At 43.9% G+C, this 18,134-nt stretch overlaps 1 protein-coding gene across 1 annotated transcript in view; it reads right to left on the bottom strand.

Moving 5' to 3' along the window:
- Window positions 1-17,855, bottom strand: part of ALK (ALK receptor tyrosine kinase) — a 146,981-nt gene extending 129,126 nt beyond the window's left edge. Inside the window, exons 1-3 of the mRNA XM_044438852.1 lie at window positions 17,733-17,855; window positions 7,835-7,969; window positions 5,806-5,906 (exon numbers count right to left, since the gene is read on the bottom strand). Coding sequence (XP_044294787.1) covers window positions 5,806-5,906; window positions 7,835-7,969; window positions 17,733-17,844 — 348 coding nt within the window. The 5' untranslated portion in view covers window positions 17,845-17,855. The remainder of the gene's footprint in view (window positions 1-5,805; window positions 5,907-7,834; window positions 7,970-17,732) is intronic.
- Between the last annotated feature and the right edge of the window lie 279 nt (window positions 17,856-18,134).

Here is an 18,134-nt window from a genome sequence, read left to right as displayed (position 1 = left end):
AAAATTCCAATTGCCACAGAACACAGACTGATTGTGAAATGCTCATTTGAGCTGTCAGAGCTAAAAGTGGTTAAAAGGTGAGGGGAAAGCCAATTTCGAAAATGCAAATCTAAGCCAAGCCAACTGGGAGATGGGAAATTATGAGAGGAAATAAATATGCTGCATGGGGGGGGGGGGACCAGAATTTTTATTTCACAATCACATTTTCCAGCTACATCATGAAAATGCTCCCTTGCTCCAGTCCTCAGGGATAATTAGGGGGCAAGGGCTCTGTTCTTTGCTTGGAAGTGCTGTTGAATTATTCTGGTCAGAGAAACTGATTGCTCCGGTAAAACAGTATTTGAAGGTGCAAGCAGGAGCTTGTTTGCAATGCAGCCTTTCACAAAATATGAAAGCAAAGGCAAGAATCACAGCCAAGTTCTGCCGAGCGGTTATTGCCAACAGCTGCAATGCTGGATCGGTGTGGCTGACTTTTAAGCAACTCGGGGAGTGATCGAGGTGGGGCAATGATAGATGGCAGTGTTCTCTCTCCCTCCCCAATTTACTTCCAAATGCAAGTTTAATTATTCACCATGTTTATGGACAAGGAAAAAAAATTAATACACCTTGGGAAATGATTCATCCAGCTTCTGACAGCAGGCAGATTATGAGCAATATTCACACTTGCTGATCTGTGACAAAATGAAGTTTTTAAATATTTAGATCCTGCACGTGCTGTTGGCTTGAGGGAAGAAAAAGGGAGACTCTTGCAGGAGAAACAAAGAAAGAAAAATACAAGAAGCGGCTGGCAGGCTAACTGAGTGTCTGTGTCAACTGGAATTTAGACAGCAAGTGTCTCATTGTCTGAAGGGAGATGTCCACTAGGAATAATGCAAAATCTCCTATGTTTAGAGGGCTAAAAATGACTCTAGCTGAGGGATAAGGAGTGAGAAAGCAGGGGCTAAGGGCCAGATTGGACACATGGATTGCTTCGTAAACATGGATTGCTTCGTTGGGTTGCAAAGGAGATGTTGGGGAGCGGAGCGCAAGGAAGGCTGGGGTCCAGCCCACATCACCTCCCTGCTGTGTTCCCTTTCCCCCCTCCATTTGGTGCTTTATCTTGTTTCCCTCCAGCCTGGCTTCAATATTGGAAAGCAGTCAGGCTCAAGGAAAACATACAGCATACAAGTAGATAAAGCATATCTACATATATGTTTATCTCATTCTGCTGAGTTGTATTTGTATCTTATCTCTTCTTTATAACAAGCTGCACAATTGTGCAACTGTATCATATAATATCATGAATAATATTAATGATGGTTTTGAGAAAGATCGCTTGCTTAACTTAGAAAAATGGAAATGGATGTTAATTTTTATTCTTCTGGTTGAATAGGTAAGCACATGTTTCATAAGCACTTTCCTGTCTGGTTTGGTCCCAGATCCTCCATGCACAGCTGTTGCCAAATAAGCACGCCTGGGACTAGAGTGCAAATCTTTTCCCAAAACCATACGGAGAAGCCAGGAACTCTCTAGCCAGCAGGTTAGAAAAACTAACCTGAACTTGGCTCCTGCTGTCATTTCGCTGAAAAGTGAATGCTTTCTTTAATGGTGTCTTAGATCTGTCTATCCATCTAGTCAGAGTTGGTTTGGTAGCCTGCAGTATTTTTATGCTATATGACAACCTTCTCAAAGTAGTTTACACAGAGTTTTAAAAACAGCAATCTATCGATCAAAAGTGGAATGCAGAAAAATATGGAACTGAAATGGAACTAAACACAAAATGGCAATAAAGGAATGGAAGAGGCCAGGTTTTCTTTTATGTTTAATAGCGCACTGTCCTATGGTGTGAGGTGTAGGGTAATCCCTGTTGTGAGGTGCAGCATGAAATGAATAATTTTGCTTCAGACTGGTATGTGAATGAGGAGATGCTTTCAGGTGCCCCTGTCTGCACACTTGCCATTAGTTTCTTTGTCGTCATTCTTCGTCTTCCTTGCTGTGTGACAGCCCTGTGCTTTTCATGCTCCTCCTTCTAGCAAGTTCACATTCCTGTGTCCATCACCTGATGGTGGTATTGATAGCCAGGGCAGTTTCCAGGAACACATAAAGTCTGGGGCCCAGTATTTCCTTTGGCATCAAAGGAAGGTCTTTTTCCAAGTTTAAATGCCATGCGGAGGCAGGACTGGGTTTCTGGGACCCCAAGCCCATATAGCTGGGAGGAGGGTTGGGGTCCAGGAACCAGGCCCAGCAGTGCCCAGATGGCCAAGGAAGGAGGGGTCATCTCAGCTGATGCCAGTGGCAAGAAGATGGTAGGCTGCTTAGAAGACGTCAAAGCCATTTTTCCTCCTGGCTTTCAAGCAGACCTGGACAATGGCTTTCTAATAAAAAGGCTCTCTCATGCTCATGCTGACCATACAGGCTGGCTTTTTCCAGTTCAAATGAAGACTACTGAAGAAATCAGTATCAAAAGAGTTGAGCAAAGTTAGAATACTGGCCAACAGAGAAAAGCTTGGCTCCAAAGGGAATTCCTCTCCTCCCTTCCAAACTGACATGATCCAAACCAGGATCTAGGCAGATCCTCCTGCCTGAGGGCCAGTCATTGGAGCATCTGATGCTTCTCAGCCAGCCGGCGCTCTCGACTTGACACCATGCCCTGGGATGGATGCTGCTGTGTCCACCCTTCTCTTCATTCACACACTCACTAGACTTTCTCAGATATTTGACAGATTCTCAGGGAATGCCTGGCTTATCTCTGAGTTCTCTAGCCTTGGATTTTCAGCAGCAGATTCCAGCCACTCCTCTTCCTCTGACTCAGAATTTGTTCCCACATCCTCAAATGGACTTTTGTAGGAAGAATGGGCCCAATCTCTAAAGCAGAATCTTCTGTCTTCTCATACCCCCACCTTAGGGAAAGATGGTGACTGAGGGATGGAGGGACTCCCTGAGCTAGAACAACTGGAATCTGATGGTGAGGGGTACTCACCGTACAGTTTATTTGGCAGTTTTAAAATATGCTGAGTAATACTGGGAGAACTGGTTGCAAACTGCCTCTCTCTCTCTCTCTCTCTGTATCACCTTTCCCCACTGTAGCAAATATACACTTATATAATCCTGCTCTGTCCAGTGGGTGGGGCCCCGAGCATGGCTTTGTACCTTTTCACTAAAAGCAGGACACAAAATGTTGCAAAATGCATGGGAAAAGCAAGCAAAAGCAAGCCTATGGGGATAAATACATCAAGAAGAGACGAGGGCAAGAGGAGAGATTCCACAAGGATAGCAGTGCATTGCTTGCCTGCCTGCACCTATCCCTGATTTATGGGTATTTCATTCCCAAAAAGTGCTTATTTGTCCTCACCGTCTCTTTATAGCAAGGGCAGGCAACCTGCAAGCCTACAAGCCCGGTCTTCCCTCACCACTGGCTGTGCTGGCTAGGCTGTAAGAATTTGTCAGTGAAAATATCTCAATGGCTACAAGCTGCCCACTTCTGCTTTACAGTGATTTACACTGAAGCACAACATTGGCACTTCTTCCTTCACCTGAGGTCTATGACCAGCACAGGCCCAAAGCTGACATGCTTCTCCACGCAGCAGCTTGGTTTGCCTAATGTAGTGACTATGAAGAGTTCTGGTGAAACTGATAGTTGCCATAGGGATACTTCTGACTTCTGGTGCCTGACTTTGGATTTTTGTTTCGTAGGGCCCAACATGGCCACCTTTGCTTATTTGACCTTCAAACCATATCCCCAAGTGGGTATCTACAGGGATGTCTTGATCAGGATCATCAATATTTTTAAAAAATGCTGATAATTTTATCATGAACAGTAGTCAAAAGAAAGAAAAAGCCAAAAATTCATGGTTTCCATTCACATGAACCCTTCACTAATAAGGACCCTTCAAGGTATATGTCACACACTTTAATTATGGAAATTGGAAGCCAGGATCCTTTCTTATGCCCTGGCATCCCCTATTTACACAATCCTCCTGTAATTACTTTGTACTCTCTGCACACTAGTGGCAAAGCGGTTTCCAATTTTAATTTTATATGCCTCTTGGGTATGTCATTTTCCTGCTGCTGCGAAAGAGCACCAGTGATTTACATCAGAGATGTTAATTACATCTAAAGGCCAAACACAACCGTTCTCATTCCCTCTTTACTTGAGCGAATCTATCATTCACAGGAGCCCAATGGTGGTTCCAAGGAAGGAAGCACCCCTCCCGCTTGACCCTGCACGAATTAAAAGCAAACCTAAGGGGAGCCCTTTCCCCAGCAGACTGTGGCTTATCTGTTTCTGGAGGTCACGTTCACAGCAAACCCTGCCTGAATGAGACCTCTCAGGGGTTGCTTTCCTCCAATCAGACCAAGCAGTCCAGCAGACTGGCGAGGACACCACTCCTCACAGTTTGGGTTCAAGCTCAAGGCTCCAAATAGTGGCTTCTAATGGTAAGAGGACAGTGAAGAGTCCAGGCTGGAGGGATAACAGCCACCCACTGTGTGAACGCTAGCACAGTTTCTGTGCTCTACCGTGATCTCAAACACTGAGGCCGGCATACTCCCATTTGCAAGCGTGTTTACACAGCCAGGTGCAGCGTGCGCCATTTGTTCACTGCAATGTCACAGTGCAGGAGGGAGGGAAGCTAATTCGCTCATCCTTTGCATCCATCTCAGCCCCAAGAGTAAAGCCAGTTTTCTATTGACATCCATTATGAGCCTCCTGACTCTTTCTTAGCACAGTCCTCTATTTTACCTTTATTTTTAACTTTTCTTAACCACCCAGACAGCCTTAGCTATGGGGCAGTATATAAATGATTAAATTCTATTCTGGCACCAAGTCCAAGTTCTCTGGGATGGGATCCTCCTTATGCTTTTGTATTGAACCACCTTAATTGGTTATGGTGCCAAGGCCCCAAATAGTGTCTGAACCACCAGCATTGTCCCTCCAAGACCCTTTTCTCTTAGATGCAGCTATAATCTGGCTTGTGCGGAGTGCCTCATTTTTAAAATTAGAATGGAGGCAGCTATTGGGTCATCGCTACCTGCAGCATTTTTATGTTTGCGGCTCATGCAGAAGCAAAGTCCCTTTGATCTCCTTTCTCTGAGTCAGGTAACTGTGGCCACCTCTTGCTCTATTTCTTTTCTTTGCTCCCACGTCCTACCTGTTTTTGCCATGTTTGAGCAGCAGCCAAGACCCTCTGATTACAAAGTCTTCTAAACCCCCTGAATGGAGATCCTCTGATCTCTTTTCCTTCAACAGCAGGGGTTGGCCTTGACGGCCTTCACGGCCCCTTCCAACTCTACTAGTCTATGATTCTATGATTCATATAGCAACCTTCACTTCTTTATTTGACAAACATTAATTCTCCCAATCTTCTTTTTTTCTACTTATTAATTAGTTATGTCAAAGTCAATACATTTTTTCATGTGATAGGAGCTGAGTATACTAATGGAGGTATTTTTCTCCACTATAACAAATGTGCGCATGGATGCTTTTCAGAATAGAAAAATATGTAAAAAATAAAATCTGCATTTGAACTATTAATGTGAGTGTGTTTGAGCTAATTTCCCCAACTTGGAAATGTCTGCATACATTCGTGGGAGCGCAAATGAAGGACACACAGAGAAACTTTAGTCAGTGGGAATAGCAGCCCTTGGAATGGAATACCTCAGCCTTGAATTTTGGAGGAGTGACCCCTGTGCCAAGAATTCGTAGTTCTATCCCCAACCATTCTAAATGAAGGCTGTTCTGAGAAGTCTTAAAGTGGCAAGAAATTCATCTTTTTTTGCTCATCTGCACAGCCACCTGCCTGCATACAGCTGCTCAGAAGTACTTGCCTCACAAGGCGAGTTTTTCATCGGAGCCGGAAACACAGCACTGGTCACCACAACAGTTTCTGCAATTGATGACTCACTGGTGTTAAGCAGAAGTGCACATTCTGGAAGGGGAAAAAAGGAGGGGAAATGAAGTCAAGGTTAGCCCATGCTTCAGGAGACGTTTTGTGCAGTGATGTAGTGTTTGGTTTCAAAGGCTGAGCACCTGTGCAGGTGAGTACCTGGGGATTTTCATGCAAAGGCTTGGTGCTCCCTCAGTATAGCCAAAGATCTTCAACTCACACCTTGGAGGCCTAATGCAGTGTTCTGCTACCCTGTGCCAGGTCCTCCAAGCCTTGGAGTCCCACACACTGATTACCCGGTCAGCCGGCCTGTGGGAAAAGACCTTGTTCTAGATCTGCTATTAGCAGGGATAACATATGGCTCAAGGCATTTTTCAATATTCTTTGGATGTAGCAATGCAGTTTCGAATACTCTCAGGTCTCTCCTTGGGAGTGATATGCAAATGCTCTGTCTGCTTCCTTCACAAACAGCGTTTATCCCTGGCTTGGGATTTGTTTTCTTCACTTGATCCGTATCAAAAGGCTTCCACTTTTTTTTTTTTTAAATTGATTTTGAGTGAACCCTCGCCGCTATGAAAGATGCAAAAGTAATATTTCACTGAAGCTGGAGGCTGAAGGTCATTTCTATCATCATAAAGGCTGCAGGAAAAGAACTCCAAAGGAATGGAAATCTTAGTGCTGTGAATTACTGAACCTTGGAAATGAACAACTACTTATTCTTTCCACAATAGCTTAAAACAGTAAAGAACTACAAGGCTAATTAACTAGGCCGAGAGTCTCTAAACCATCTCTCAAAATGCTGGATATGTTCAGCAGGATCATTTAAAACCTGATTTCTAACTTTAAACAAAGAATATACTATTTACTTACTTACTTACTTTGTACAAAACCTGCCCATTAGCATCATGTTCTCTTACATACACAGACTTTTCCTCTTACCAGCATTCTACCAAAATCTGTCACTCAGTTTCTTGAAAGTGTTCTATAAAAGAGGCTTCTGTTTTTCTGCCTCATTCCCAGGTTGCCTTAAAATGTCTTTTGGTGCCACTGAGATTACCTTATCAGTGTGAAGTGGCCAAAGATGGGTGCTCATCTCTTTCCTTATGGCTGCTTGTACTTCTTGAGCCTCTTGGGAGGGGTTACATTATTATGCCTTTCCTTGGACTTTAATGGAAGTGTGAGAAACCCGAGAGGAACAGATCCAAGTGTACAACACACTCACTCACTCTCAGCCACGTCTTAACTAAAGGCAAGCCCAAGAAGCCAATACACAGCCCATAGAATTTCACTGAAATGTTCTTCTCTTTTGAATTTTTAGAGCAATTTCCTTTCCATTAAATTTAATGTGATTAATAGATATTACACACAATTTATCCCCTGCCATCATAGGGGACCTATTCCCCTGATCAGTTCAATGCCCCCACATTTTCCATCTATTCTGAGACTCTAGATTCCCTTAAAATGTGGAGAACCCTGTCAATAAAACCCTTCTAAAATGTACTGGAGTTCACTGAGTGTTCCAGAGAGGGCTGCCAGTGGGTGTCAAAACAGATTGCAAAGATTGATCTCTGGGAAAAACAGGTGGAAGTGAGCCAAATGTCTCCTGACCTCAGTGGGACAGGGCAAGCGATGCACTGGGCGTCTGTGGGGTGGCTGGCCTGGTGGAGGCTTGGGTGAGCGCAGCAAGAGCAACAAGGGATATCTTGCTGTTCCTGCTGAGAGGCACACTCACCATCGTTCATAATCCACACTGGGGCCAGCCATGCAGTTCCAGCTGAATGGACAAATTTTGTGATGGACCATTGGTTGTCAAGGAAAAAGTTTATTACTGGAAAAATAAACAGGCCACCCTGAGGAAAATGGTCTGGGTTTGGAAGCCACAAGAACCAAGCACGGCTCACTGTCCGGGGCTGGGGGTGGGTTGTTGTCTCATGCGCATCAGATCATTGCATGAAGCCACTGCAACATACCTTTCAATGCACACAAGTGGTTATACTGTGGATTTCCAATGTGCCACAGATGAACTTCTTGGGGGGTCAATGAACTCTGGGTCCAGCCACACTCTCCATCTTCAAAAGAGCAGTAGAAGCCAGGGGGTAGTTTTTCTGCAAAAGAGCAGTTGCAAGAGACAAAGAACCGATCAGAGACACGGAACTGGGCACCGAATAAAAGGAAGCAGTTCTCCTTATGTAAGGATGTTGTTTCCACACAGTGCTGCAGCAACAACCTTGTGCAGTGTTTTCCTAAGGGCTCCAAGAGCTTTTGTACCCCATCTCAACATACCCTTAATGTGGTGGCTCCCAGCCTTAGGTTCTCAGATGTTGTTGGGCTACTGTACCTGCCATCCCTGGCAATTGACCATGCCAGATGGTGATGATGGAGTTGCAGACTGACAGCATGTGGGGATCTAAGGCTGGGAACCTCTTCCTCACAGCCATCTGCAGCATAAGCCAATACAATTAATTCCATGCTGCAGATGTCTGTCTGTTGCAAGTGCAGGGGCAAGAGAGCAGCGAGGCTGACAGAGCATGGCATTCAAAACACAAGCCCATGTGCTGATGGCTGAGATTCAGGGCTTGGACCAGGGACATCTAGTTTGTATCATGTATGTTGTTAACAGTGGCACATTACCAACAATCATAAATAATAGCTGTAGCTTAACATTTAAACCTATAGGCATAGTCCAGTGAGGTTGCTCTGAGGTTAGTGGGCATCCTATGTATGGTGGAGTGCGCAGCTGAAAGTTGTCTCCGTTCTCCTCCTACCATGGGAAACATGTTGATGGCTGATTGTGGCCATCCACCCGTTTGGCCGCAGAGCATATGGGAAAAAGGTGGAGGAACTGCCGGGATACTTTGCATGCTGGAAGAGCTTGTCTCCTTCCCTTCCTGCCCTCAGAAATCCATCTCTGTGGCCACACTCATGACCGTGGGACTGCAGCTGGTGTGGTGGTTTGTGCAACAATGACAAGGGAGGGCACAGCAAGTTTCCAAGGCTGGAGCTGGAACTTGGAAAAATTCTATGGCCAGGTGGACTTCTGTCTGCCAAGACAGAGGATTGTGCTGCCCCTTCACTTTTGATGTTACATCAGCTAGCAGAAAATAAGAATAAATTGTAATAATCCAAAACCATAAATTGGAGGTGGGAGGGTTTTCATTTGGTGAGACACCATAATCATTTGGTAGTTGGCATCATGGACGCATTAAAATTGTCCTTGATTGTTCAGCTAGGGTTTCTTCAGATAGCATGATTTCAACAGGTTTCCACCATAAGTACAGAGCACTGTTTTTGAGCTGTTAGGGTGAATTAGCTTTCCATCTGCTGTAAGTGCTTTCAGTTGCCCCAGGAATCTGAGCACTCTGTATTTCTGCTTTTCTGCTATATTACCTCTAGGTGGCACTATGGTATGGTGGAATAATGCAAAGACACAAGTGAAAACCTCACTTCCTTTCATTTTCAGAGTTAACTGCTGCTTGTTCCTTGTTCTAAAAATCTCATGGAACGTGCTTTTCAGACACAGGAACAAAATTGGATGGTCACAACATAACCATAAACAACCATAAACAACTATGAGTAGTGAATATTCTGTGAATGATAAATGCCCCATATAGAAAAGCCCCTGAAAGGAATGCCTTTGATGTAGATAGTATCCATTAAATGCTTGTCGTTAACCAAGATGATTCCTTGTCTGTATGACTGAACAATTTGCTATAAGGAAGTGATCAGGACCCTGTCCACAGGGTCTGTTCTTTTTGATTTGTTGTGGCAGAGAGTCGATCCTCACATGTATCTCTCTGTGCAGATCTGCCCTATCAGTTGAAGGGGATGAGTACCCTGCATGAGCACATTGGAGTACAAAATGTAATAGGGCTTGGTATTAGGGTGCCTGAGTTAACTGTGCCTTGTGTATATGATCACACTATTTCCAAGCAGAGCAAGCATTTCTTTTCCAGAATTTTCATTGCTTGACTTTAATAGAGACTGGGTTATTCTTACACTTCTGCTTTGGCAATAATCATGTGACACGTTGGAGTTTCTTTAGACCTACAGATTTTCTTTTTAACAAAATCAATGTAATATAGTGCCTGTAGTTTGGAAACTCATATATTTATTCAATTACTGTCTTGCCATCTTACGAAAGTTTCTATGCAGAAAGTAATATGGATTTTTTTAAAGTCATTGGATTCTTGGCCCCAACTAAATCAATAGTAAGTCTAATGTGTTCACGCTCAGAGTGTTAGATCAGCCCATGGCTCTACAGAAATCAGTTCTCTTTTCTCCTCTCTTTTTGTTCTGCTCTGCTTCTTTCATTCCTGCTGTGGTGCCATTAAATTAACATTTTACTTTAGCCCATCCTTTCCTTAACACTCAGAGTGGGCAACAGAATTTCCTTATCTCATTCCCCTGTGCAGACAGACCATGTTGTTTATTTAAAACTTTTACTTGTCACTTTCTACTCAATTTTGTTTATATAAGTCAATAAAATGTAGCAGGTTCAACAGTAAGTATTGTTGTTGTTGTTAGTCGCAAAGTCGTGTCCGACACATCGTGACCCCATGGACAACATTCCTCCAGGCCTTCCTGTCCTCCACCATCCCCCAGAGTCCACGCAAGCTCATACCAACTGCTTCTAACCACCTCATCCTCTGCCGTCCCCTTCTTTTGCCATCTATTGTTCCCAGCATTAGGCTCTTCTCCAGGGAGTCCTTCCTTCTCATTAGGTGGCCAAAGTATTTGAGTTTCACCTTCAGTATCTGGCCTTCTAAAGAGCAGTCAGGGTTGATCTCCTCTAGGACTGACCGGTTTGATCGCCTTGTGGTCCAAGGGACTCATGGGAGTCATCTCCAGCACCACAGTTCAAAGGCCTCAATTCTTTGGCGCTCAGCCTTCCTTATGGTCCAACTTTCACAGCCATACATTGTAACTGGGAAAACCATAGCCTTGTAAGTATTAGGTTGCTGCTATACCCAGTTTCCACCTTTGTAGGTATTGGGATAGAGATGAACTAGGGCATCACAGTGCTGGACAAAATTCATGAGTGCTGTGGTAGCCTATAAGTTAACTATACAGTTAGGGTTAGATCCAAGGGCTTTCCATCCATCCAGACACGGTTTCCAGTTCATGTCAAGTACACCCCTGCTCATTGTTTAGTCAGTTCCATCCTGCTTCTATATTAATCTGCATTTTTAAACAGTCTGCACAGAAGCTGTATTTAAATATGAGCTTTTGCATGTATTTTTCCCACAGATTATCCATTTGATCTAATAAGTATACCATCTGAAAGATAACTTGATTTGTGTTCCACAAGGTAGCCTGAGTGGTGTGGATCAGGCTATTTTGCTTCCAAATGCGGTTCAAACAAAATCCTCACGAAACCTTGGACATGCCTCCTATTCCAAACGAGGCTTGGTAAACCACTGAGCCCCAAAACATTTCACCACAAGCCAGACGTGTGGCTCAGGGTGCTCTTGCATGCTCACTCTCATGGAGGGAACTAATCAGCACATGCAAAGAAATATGCACAGAAAAGGGCTCATTCCACAGAATCCAATGTGGGAATGCAATTAGGCTGAGCATTTGTGAATGGAAGACATTCGTGAATTCAGGCACATGTCCTCATGCTGCTACACACTTGCACAGCTATTCTTCTAAAATACAGAAGTGACCATCAGGGTGGAGCTGAAACTAGCAGCAATGGAGGGACTGTCCAGAGAGCTGCCTTGGCTACAGACCATCTCAGTCCTGCTCAGTGAAGAGTATAGGAAATGCCAGGCCACAGTCAGCCCTCAGTGGTTGGCTCTCTTTGGGGATGGAGTGCTACATCATCATCACACTGACTGCTCGGTTGCCTGTGGACTGAGATCTAGCAAGGCAGGAGAAGACATGGCTTAAAACAAATGATCCAATGGGAGGAGGAGGAGGAGCCTTGAGTATCAGCCCCTCCATTCACTGCCTCCCTTTCTAGCCAAAGCTGTTTGCCTGCAAAAATGTTCAGAAAAAATATTGGATTATGAAGTTCTCCTCTTGAAAGAAGATGTCACATTCATTCTTCTTTCATCGAAATCTTTCACTGTCTCATCCTCAGGCTAAGGTCTGAATCAAAAGTCAGAACCAGGCGTATCCAGAATTCTTCTTGAAACAGCTCAGCGTGCCATCCAGTTTAAATCACTTCAGTGCCTGCTGTACAGTATACAGAATGGTGTAAACAAGCCAGAGCAGTCGGGGGGAGGCATCTAACCTTGCCTAGGGCCCAGGGAAAAAATTGGCAGGAAAGCTTATTGTGCAAGGAGCAATGGAGCTGTATTAAAAGAACAATTGCTAGTCCACTACACTACTTTCTTTCTGACATAAATATGTCTTTATAAACCTCTGGCTGTCTTGTGCTCTGAATGCACAGACTTCTTCACTTAGTGTAATGTGTCCTACCTGTGATAAACCAGTGACAGTCATTCATTGCAATTCCGCCTCAAGCGTCAACATTTCTGGCTCATGTGTCATGTGGCGTTTTCCTGATTCTCTTGGTTTTCACATGTCAGGTTCATACCAGCCTAATCCAGAGAAGCAATGGCTATGCACAGAACTCACCCAAAAGTTTGCTGTGGTTATCATATCCACATTAGAATGGGCTCACATGTGCATGTTGATCATGCAAAAGCCATCTTACATCAAATGGTGCCGACACGGCTTTTCCATCACCTCATGTCTAGCTTTGATATTCAGCCTGTTCATTCATAATGAAATGCAAATAATAACTTAACAATCAGCAACTCCCCCCCACAAAAAAAATCTGTAATCAGTGGCTCAGCATTGTCCTCAATTTCAAAAGTAGGTGTCTGAGAGTTTCATGCTTCTAGAGCACTTAAAGGTTTTTTTAACGTCAGGAGCAAGACTGATAAAACAAAGGTGAGCAGCCTGTTTGACCCGAGGGTCCACATGCTGAGCTGCTCGGGGGTGGGGGGTGGGGAGGGGGATCTCAGATATGTGTATGCATAGACACACATGGTTTTAACCTACTCACCCACATCTCAGAGGATGGAGAGGGAGAGATTTAAACCTGCCTATCTCTGCCCTCAGAGATCAGGAGATGAGATAGCTTATGGGGTGGGTGGGGGAGCTCCAAACCGCTCTCCCAGTGAGTCAACTTGACCTCTGTATCAGAATTTCTTGAAGAGGACAAGGCCCTTCCAGCAGTCTGTATTACTGCTGGTTAAAGAACAGCAGAAAAAGTTATCTGTCCTCTGCCCCCAAGCTGATCAGCTGGATTGTGGCGGTGCAGTGGGCGAAGTACCCAGCAACTCCCCAGTCTGTGGGGCCAGTGACTGATTCCCACTTAGTTAGACTAGCACATTTCCATTAGCTGATCAGTGCATCTGTGAATCACCACAGGAAACAGTGGCTTTCAGGACCGACCCCATTCAGTGATAAACTTTCAGACTCCAGATGAGTGTTTGGGCTGCAAGAATTGAAGTTCTTGGAACTTCTCTCAAACCAGACAACACAAACTCGTCACTGAAGAATAAGTCTGTTTTGCTCAGATGCTGCATTTCATGAAGGATCGCTCTTGCATTGCACACACGTAGGATCCTCCTTCTGGTCTGATACAAAATGGAATATGACAGGGACACTGGCTAGCTGAAAATCTAAGTGGATACCTCTGATTGCTTCCTGGTGGCAAGGCTGAGCCGTGTTTTGTTGCCTGAGACAAAGCAGCAGAGACCTCTCCACTGCAGTCAAGGTACATGGCTGCCTTGCAAAGCCAGTCAAGCTGTTTTGTCATCTGAAGCAGAAAATCCTACAAGCATCTTTCTGTTTCTCTCTGACAGTGAAATTACCACAAAAATACATAGCTAACCATTGCTACCCTTTCACAAAACCCCAAAGGAACTTTTGGATGTAACTTCCTCACTGTGTTGAAAGGTAGGCCTTGTATCACAGCTACAGGCTTTTTCATGAAAAGTTAAACTCTGGTTTAATATTATATCCAAACCAGGCCACTGTGGCAACATTAGACGATAGATTTTGCTCCACCAGTGGTGGAGAATTGAAGGGTCTATGCTTTGCCATTTCATGAGGAAGGAACCCTGTTCATCATCTCAGACTTTCTATTGAAGAGTAAAAGCTATTCACATATTTAGCTGCAACAGTGTTGGTTATTACATTATCATATTGATCTATGAATAATTATTAAAAGGCGATATAAGTAAACAAATGTAACAATAGAGTCTATTTCAAACAACATACTTTCTGATAAATACTATTGTTCATAGTATTGACAATTACACACAAATCTGAGTCTTCATTCTGTTTGTAATTTCAGAATTTAACACATGGAACATAATGCCAGATAAAATAGTCTGTATCTAACATAACTTTCTGGAACTTGCCAAATCCATGTCAAATAGACATTTGCAGATTTTCCTCAGTTGATCATAGCTTTTATGTTTGCTGCACATGATAGTGTTAGGAATGAAAGGGATGGGTTTTTTTCCTTGAGTTCCAAGGCCAGGCAAATATGGCCTCATCAGATGATGAGCAGTCCTGGGAACTCGAGTTCTCAGATGCTGAAATGGGAGAAGTGGAGGGGTTCATTTCAAGAGAACCCTCCCCAGATGTTCAGGAAAAGTTGAGAATAGTCAGGATTTCCAACTGCAAGGAGCGTGGGGGAAAAAACCTCCTACCGTTGAGCCTGGCACAACTCTTGACCCCATGACATGACATCAAGAGAGAAGGGTTGACCAACTAGAGGAGAGAAGGACTGAGAGGACAGGAAAAAATATGTAAGCTGCTTTAAGTTCCTTGAAAGGAAAAAAGGTGGGATGTAAAGAAATCCTAGAATGTGCACCACACCCTCTCCCCTAGATAGTCCTTTATTCAAATGTGTAATGTCACATCTTCTTAGAATGCCCCCAATGTCAATAAAAAAATTAAGCAGAATTGGGTGGCATATATACAAGTTGTGAAACAGTCCATAGGCCAATTTTGCTTGGTCTGGCTAGAGAGCTGGCAGCTTCTGCAGGAGAAGGGATGGTGGCTTGGCCTGAAGATTTTTCTCTGTGTGTGCATGCATTGGGAGATATCAGTATGGACCTGTGCAGTCTCAATATATTAGAGCACAAAGGAAAGACATTATGAAGAACCCTTTGTCAGCCCACAAACTCCCAGTATCGCATCCCCTGTGTGCCACATTTGGAGTACTACAAAGTCAACAAGTCTGATCTCAAATTTCCCATATCCGGTAGAGTATTCCCCTATTATAGGCAAGTACACTATTTGAGCTCTCAGAAGGGGAAATCTAGCAAAGCAATCACAAAATTGCTATCAACAAAACTAATATATCCAGCATGTAGAGTAATCCAAAAACATCTGTGTGGATCAGTCCTCAATTTACAGAGAACTTGCGGTAGTTCTGTGGAGGAAGAGCACCGCCGTATTATTGAAGTCCTCCGTTACTATTTCCTTTGTGGGTAGTTCTGTACTGGCTCACATCTACCAGTGAAGTTCAAATGAATCAGCCCCTTTTCATTATAAAATGGTCTCCATAGGACTGTCAGGATGTTGCAGTCACCTGCCTGTGTTTCATCTTAAACTCACACAACTCATTTCCTCTCCCAACCAGAGGATGTGCCAGGAAAACTCATTCTCTAAATCTCATGCCTCACGCTTCCACCTCCCACACACTGTGAGTGAAGCCTGAATCACTCTGCTTGATGGTGTTTCAGCTGCATAATTCAGGTCTGCTGCATGGTTTCCTGTGATAGCCTAGGCCTTTGTCTTTCCTGCCTGCTTCTCTCCCTGCACCACATCCACTTTTGTTATATTGACTTTTCCAGACTTCAGAGTGCTCCCCTTTCCCTTTTCCTTGGATAGATCTTTCATCGACAAAAGCATGTAACACATGAGAAGGATTTCTCTTTCCAGTGAATTTCTGTGCATCGCTCTGGGGTTAGGTCCTCATTTACTTAGAGCAGACTCACTGAAATCAATGTGGTCTGTGTTAGTGTAGCCTAGCTGAAGTCCTATAGGTCTACTGTAAGTAGAACAAACTCTGGGTCCAGTCTTTGATGTACATGTAACTTTCCTTCCTTTTAAGTCCCCATATTTTAGTATGTATCTTGTCTTTTTCTTGTAAGAACCAAAGGCCGTACAAAAAATCCTAAAAGTGTAAGAACATAAAAGAGCCCAGCTGGATCAGGCCAAAGGTCCATCGAGCCCATCATTCTGTTCACACAGTGGCTGGCCACATACCCATAGAAAACCACAAAGTAGGCCATGAGTACAACAGCATTTTCACACCCATGCTCCCTAGCAGCTGGTATATATAGGCAATGTAGCATATAACTATCAGAGCAAGTCACCAATGATAGCCTTATCCTCTATGACGTTATCCAATTCCCTCTTAAAGCCTTCCAAATAAGTGGTCAACTCTATGCCCTGTGGAAGTCAATTCTATAGATAAATTATGTGCTGTGGGAAGCAGTCCTGAATCACTCACCAGCCAACTTCATATGATGACCCCTCTGGATTCTAATATTTGGACTCACTTTGGATTTAAATGACTTCCATTTTCCATTTATCACTAATAACTTCCTTGGCACTGCTGATGACCTCCAACATGCTGCTGTTCTCTTGGTCTTCAGGTGCCTTTCCTAACCTTTGGTATACATTTCATCTGAGCCTTTAGTATGGCAGTTCTAAATAACCACCAAGCATTCAGAAGGGCATTAATCCTCTTCACTCCCACTTTCAACTTCCTTTTCTGATTCTCTCATTTTAAAGAAGTTGCCTCTTGAAGATGATATATGGGACTCCATTAGTCTTCCTTGACAAGATTCCACTTAGATATAGATTAAATCTGATAGCACTGTGGTCACTATTTTCAATGGTTCCACAACATTTACATCTTGTACTAGGTCCTAGCTGATGCCACTTAAGATTAAATCCGGGGTCATCTCCTCTCTGGTAAGTTCCACCATTGGTTGAAACCTCTTTCATGACTGGAACATGCATTCATCTGATCCAGGTGGGGGTAACTGAGGTCACCCTTTCTTATGACGACACCTTTGTTTGACGACAACCCTGATTTTCTTCCTTGTCCCCATTTTATCCTCCCCAAACTGCTATGTGATAGGTTAGACTGAGAGTCAATGACTAACCCAAAGCCACCACTGAACTTCATGGCTGACTGGAGACTATCTTCTATATATCTATATAGAAGTGTATCTATACATAGATATATCGTCTATTTATGATAGAAGTTTGAAACAGGCACTGGGAAAGCCTGTGTGTAGCTTCTTTAAAAATGCAGAGCTCTTCCTGCACCTCAGGGCATTAACTGGATCTTCCAGTAGAACAGAGTATGGAACCATTTCCTGGATGGCTTTTTTTCTTTCAAAAGCAACCTTTGTTTTGCATTCCTTTGGCTTATATTATAAGAACATGATCATGACAACATATGGGATATTGTACCTGAGAGGACCCATAGGCATTGCTTCCCTTGTGGAGAAATGCCAGAAGGAATTTGGAATTCCCCCGCCGCCTTTGTCAGAAAAGCTAGTGGCCACAGCTTGCTGGAATAGTTCTTCCGCATTTAGTGAGTGCAACATTTCAGGCATCATTTGAGCGTCCTTTGTGTGACTGAGAAGGCATTAGCATGGTATGAGGCTCACTCCGTGACTGGGCCAGCCACTGCCTCTCAGCCTAAACTACCTCACAGGGTTCTTGGAAGGACCAAATGGACCAGAAGAGGAGGCTTAAATAAGCTGCCTTGAGTTCCTTGCAGGAAAAAGGTGGAAATATGCATACATAAGGCAGTCTCCATTGGCCTAAAACAGAGAAGTGCTTTGAAAACTTGGTTTTGAGTGTACTTACTGCACAGCTGTCCTTCATCCTCTCCATCTGCACAGTCTCTGGCAAAGTCACACACCTGCCCCAGCTTGATCGTTGTTCCATTCCAGCAGCTGAAGGAACCTTGCAGAGCCATTTTTGAGGCAGAAGGAGGTCCTACGGACAAAAAGAAGACAGATCCATTCAAATCAAGCCTGAGCTGTTTGTGCAAACCAAAGGGCCATAAGAATCAGAAAACTCAAAGGCAGTCAGAGCCTGTTTACCGATGTGTCAAGAAAGCCTGGTTCACAACATTGCTTCTCGTCATCTTGACACCTTTGTATGTCTATGGGAACAATTATTTCTGCAATTTCTACCCATTTCAATGGGGCAGGAGCAGCAGACATTTCCAGTGTCCCTTGCGAATGGCTGTTTTCACTGCAAAGT

This window comes from Varanus komodoensis, unplaced genomic scaffold, assembly GCF_004798865.1.
Source record: "Varanus komodoensis strain SLA01 unplaced genomic scaffold, ASM479886v1 scaffold1, whole genome shotgun sequence".
Classification (NCBI taxonomy): domain Eukaryota; kingdom Metazoa; phylum Chordata; class Lepidosauria; order Squamata; family Varanidae; genus Varanus; species Varanus komodoensis.
The sequence above is the reverse complement of the archived record's forward strand: the minus strand, read 5'-3'. Positions and strand labels throughout refer to the sequence as shown.